This window comes from Palaemon carinicauda, chromosome 5 (genome assembly GCF_036898095.1).
Source record: "Palaemon carinicauda isolate YSFRI2023 chromosome 5, ASM3689809v2, whole genome shotgun sequence".
In the NCBI taxonomy this organism is placed as follows: Eukaryota; Metazoa; Arthropoda; class Malacostraca; order Decapoda; family Palaemonidae; genus Palaemon; species Palaemon carinicauda.
The window spans coordinates 110,498,139-110,503,138 of NC_090729.1; the positions used below are offsets into that span (position 1 = coordinate 110,498,139).

Consider the following 5,000-nt stretch of genomic DNA (forward strand, 5'->3'; position numbering starts at 1 on the left):
TTATCGACCTTTTGCTTGACCTTAACCTTGACCTATAACCTTGAGATGTATTAATTGGCATGGATTTTCATACACTCAAATATGAACCAAGTTTGAAGTCTCGGTGATAACGATGTCCAAACTTGAGACTGATTGCGTGAATTGGACATTTTACTTGATCGTGACCTTTGACCTTGACCTTCCAAAATTAAATCCTTTTCATCTTTTTACATAGCAGTTAATCCCTGCAAGTTTCATTACTCAATGATTGAAATTGCGCCCAGGAAGCTGTTCACAAACAAACACACAAACGTGGTAAAACTTTTGCTTGACCTTAACCTTGACCTATAACCTTAAGGTGTATGAATTAGCGTGGATTTTCATACACTCATATATGAACCAAGTTTGAAGTCTCTATGATAACGAAGTCTCTGTGATAACGATGTCCAAACTTCTGGCTGACTATGTGAATTGGACATTTTACTTGACCGTGACCTTGACCTTTCAAAATTTCATCAATTCCAGCTTTTTACATAAGAGTGAATCCCTGCAAGTTCCATTACTCAACAATTGAAATTCTCGCCAGGAAGCTGTTCATAAACAAACACACAAACAAGGGGTAAAACATAACCTCCTTCCATCTTCGTAGGCGAAGGAAATTAACCAGACCAAATTCATAAACAAGACATCAACGTTACAAAGAGATAAGTAAATAATTAAGATATAAAAAAAAATCCCGTCCCTTCGTAAATCTCATCCATAAGCAAGAGATACACTCGCGCGTTAAGTAAAGCAAATAAAAAAAAAACAGCCTTTTACTTTCCATCATATGCTCTTGTTTACCAGAAGACGCTAAGCAAATAGCGCGAGACTCCCACCGACGTCCATCAGCATATATTTACATGCTCAAAGCGATGCTCCATTGAGATTTACAGGCATCCACGTTCAAACGGTTCATTTTAACAGCATGTACTGAGGCGACCATTGGCCTCTTGGTCGTCCTGGTAACAGTTAGCAAAAGTCTTTTTATGGTAAAGGATAAGTTGAAGAGTAATTTCTCCTTCTTATCGTAGGGTAAACCATAAGAGAAGGATGCGAAAGTAGGACTTTGTAGTTTTAAGTCATAATTGTCTGTAAAGTGTGAGTTAAAATACATTGCCTATAAGAAGAGATGGTTAAAATAGTTTCCCCCTATATTAAGTATTTACTATATATATATATATATATATATATATATATATATATATATATATATATATATATATATATATATATATGTGTGTGTGTGTGTGTATATACATAAATATATACAATATATATATATATATATATATATATATATATATATATATATATATATATATACAGTATACATATATATATATAAATAAATATATACATATGTACATATATTTTTATATATATACATATATTTATATATACATATATATAAATATACATATACATATATATACACACATATATATCATATATATATAATATACATACATACATACATATATACATATATATATATATATATATATATATATATATATATATATATATATATATATATATATATATATATATATATATATACAGTATATCCCCATGAGCCTTTTCCCTCTCTGGAGACTTTGGTGTCAAAGGGATAGAGCTCTTTCCGGTCCTCGGATAATAATTACGGGTGAGATTAATAGCTCGTGTCCTTTTCTTAGCCAAAGCTGATACCCATTCACAGCCTAATCTACTGGCACACTGCTGGTAGTGATCAAAGGTTTAAAGACGACTCATGAATGGCAGAGGCAAGGGACAGTGACATTGCCCTAAAAGCAGGACAATGCCCTAAAGACTGACCATATACATATGATCAGGGTCCAAGACCCTCTCCCCCCAAGCTAAGACCAAGGAGGGTCAGGCAACGGTTGCTGATGACTTAGCAGATAGGTCTATACACTCCCCCAAAACAAGGATGGTGCTGTTACAGAGACCAAAGGAACTAACGAGTTTGCGCGGGACTCGAACCCAAGTCTGACGATCACAAGTCAAGGACATTATCACATAGGCCACCACAAACCACGGAATTTACAAATGGAAGCACATTGTCTACAATAAAACAACTGCATGTTTATGCAAAGAAAATTTACATATTTTCTACATTTATTTCACATTATTTTATTTTCAGTAACTTATTTAAATCATATCTAAAAATCTATGAAACAATTTAATATTGAAAAGGGAGTTTTATAAGAATGACAATAACTTTAAAATTCACAAAGTGTGATAAAAAGATTTATTTTTTAACGATTTTTCTTTATTTCCTTTACAGATCTGGAGAGGAACAAGCGTAGCCACGAGGCCTCAAGTCCCCATTTAACCAGAGACAAAATTACACAAGAGACGGAAACTGTTGAGTAACGAGACGCAATGCCTGTAAACACAAGCAAATCAAGAAGACTAAGATGCTTCATTAAAGTACAGCTAAGCTCGTAGAAAGATGTAGTGCATTTCGTCAATACATAATCCTATGAAGTTCATACAACAACGAATATCCACAGCATTTCTCTAGTAAAATATCTGGAAGTTACGATTTAAAGATTATGCTGTGCAGAGTTGTGAATTACTTTATCTTTGATGTAATTATGTCATATAATTTGATATCTAAGTTATGGTAATAGAATCGTATAATTGATGTGCTTCATTAAAGGCTGATTACGAAGGTGATTATACACTACTATTCAATAGAAACACGAAAAAGTGAAGTGAACTTAAAACTACAAAACTGTAATGTCCACTAAAATTAAAATCATCAAAAAGTTAATTGAAAAATTTGCTAGTCTTAGATAAAGATAAAAAAACATAGTCCATAAAATTAAATTATAAAGATATTAATGAATGTGAAATTCTAGTGGGAAATAATTTAAACTCAGATTATTTTAGTGTGAAATAATTCAAACTCATATTATTTTAGTGTGAAATAATCTAAACTCAAATTAGTCTAGTGTAAAATAATCTAAACTCAAATTATTTTAGTGTTAAATAGTTTAAACTCAAATTATTTAAGTGTGAAGTAATTTAAACTCAAATGATTTGTGTGAAATCATTCAAACTTAAATTATTGTGGTGAAATAATTTAAACTAAAATTATTTAGTGTGAAATAATTTAAACTCAAAATTTCCCCCCCACTGTGAAAGTACCCACTTCGCTCACAAAAATCCCCTTCCGCCAGTGACTTCTTTTTGCCCAAAAAGTGACAAGACAAGAAACGACAGAGCCAAGAGAGGGGAGTGTCAGTCAGTGGACACTACTCTGAAAAAATAAATGAGCCAAAATTCCCCTCGTTGGAAAAATATTGAACGAGAGGGTTTAGAATAACACCCGAGGGATATTCCCGCTACGAGAAGAAGAGAAGAGGAAGGAAGAAGAGGAAGGAAGACGAAAAGAGAAGTGGAGTGGTGAAAGAATTAACATCTGTTAAGAAAATGCTTCCCCACTTATTCCTTTAACTGGAGGGAAACCTAGGGGAAAGTTGGAAGGAAACCAAGAGATAGTTGGAGGAAAACCAAGAGAAAGTTAGAGGAAATTAAGAGGAAAGTTGGAGGAAACCCAAGGGGAAAGTTGGAGGAAAACCAAGGAGAAAATTGGAGGAAACCCAAGGGGAAAGTTGTAAGAAAACTAAGAGAAAGTTAGAGGAAAACCAAGAGAAACTTGGAAGAAAACCAAGGGGAAAGTTGGAGGAAAACCAAGGAGAAAATTGGAGGAAACCCAAGGGGAAAGTTGTAAGAAAACTAAGAGAAAGTTAGAGGAAAACCAAGAGAAACTTGGAAGAAAACCAAGGGGAAAGTTGGAGGAAAACCAAGGGTAAACTTACAGGTAAACCCAAGGGGAAACTTGGAGGAACACCAAGGGGAAACTTGGAGGAAAACAAGGGGCAACTTAAGAGGAAAACCAAGGGGAAAGTTCAAGGCAAACCAGAGAAAGTTGGAGGAAAACCAAGGGTAAACTTACAAGTAAAACCAAGTGGAAAGTTGGAGGAAAACCAAGGGGAAAATTGGAGGAAAACCAAGGGGAACGTTGGAGGAACTCGTGGCGAGTTGAAAGTCTCAGGGCATCCTCACCCCCAGCTACGATACAAGCCACGTTTTGCAAAGCTACGTAAACCTTAATAAATACTCAACCTGTTTCCCATAAATACTCACCCCTTGTTAAAATAAACACTCATTTCAATCCAAAAACATCACCAAACGGTTGGCTACGAAAATAAACATACATCTAGTAGTGAAAATATGTAATTAAAAACTAAACAAAAATTATATATGCAAGTTAATGGTATATTCTAAATATAAAAATTGCTTTGAAATAGTGAATAATTGTGACAAACCCAATCAAGAGATATAGAAAAATGGTGAACTACGCGAAGAGGAATGGAGCAGCAGCGCTCATAGCGACGATGGTCCTTTTAGCGGTGATTCATCGCACATCTGCAGATCTCGCTACTTTAATTCGAAATTCCGTGAGTATAACGTCAATCTTACAGCTGGACCTCTGGCATTAAACCCCTTCCGTTCATAGATTTAAATGTGTACTAGAAGCATAGACTCCTTTAAGGAGTCTATGACTAGAAGTCTCTCTCTCTCTCTCTCTCTCTCTCTCTCTCTCTCTCTCTCTCTCTCTCTCTCTCTCTCTCTCTCTCTCTCTCCATAAATATATACATACATACATACATACATATATATAAATATATATATATATATATATATATATATATATATATATATATATATATATATATATATTCATTCATATCAAATGGCTATAAAAAAGGCTAGATAAGGAAACTGAGTGACATGAAAATTCTCCTCTCTCTCTCTCTCTCTCTCTCTCTCTCTCTCTCTCTCTCTCTCTCTCTCTCTCTCTCTCTCTCTCTCTCTCTCTCTCTCTCTCTCTCTCTCTCTATATATATATATATATATATATATATATATATATATATATATATATATATATATAGATAGAT

At 34.0% G+C, this 5,000-nt stretch overlaps 2 protein-coding genes across 3 annotated transcripts in view; one reads left to right on the top strand and one right to left on the bottom strand.

The window, feature by feature from the left end:
* LOC137641392 (uncharacterized) overlaps positions 1-5,000 on the bottom strand; it is a 307,472-nt gene that overhangs the window by 51,723 nt on the left and 250,749 nt on the right. The window lies entirely within an intron of this gene.
* Positions 2,318-5,000, top strand: part of LOC137641390 (uncharacterized) — a 22,452-nt gene continuing 19,769 nt past the window's right edge. For both annotated transcript variants that reach the window (XM_068373909.1, XM_068373908.1), the window contains exon 1: positions 2,318-4,496. In XM_068373909.1, the coding sequence (XP_068230010.1) occupies positions 4,386-4,496 (111 nt within the window). In that variant the 5' untranslated portion in view covers positions 2,318-4,385. The remainder of the gene's footprint in view (positions 4,497-5,000) is intronic.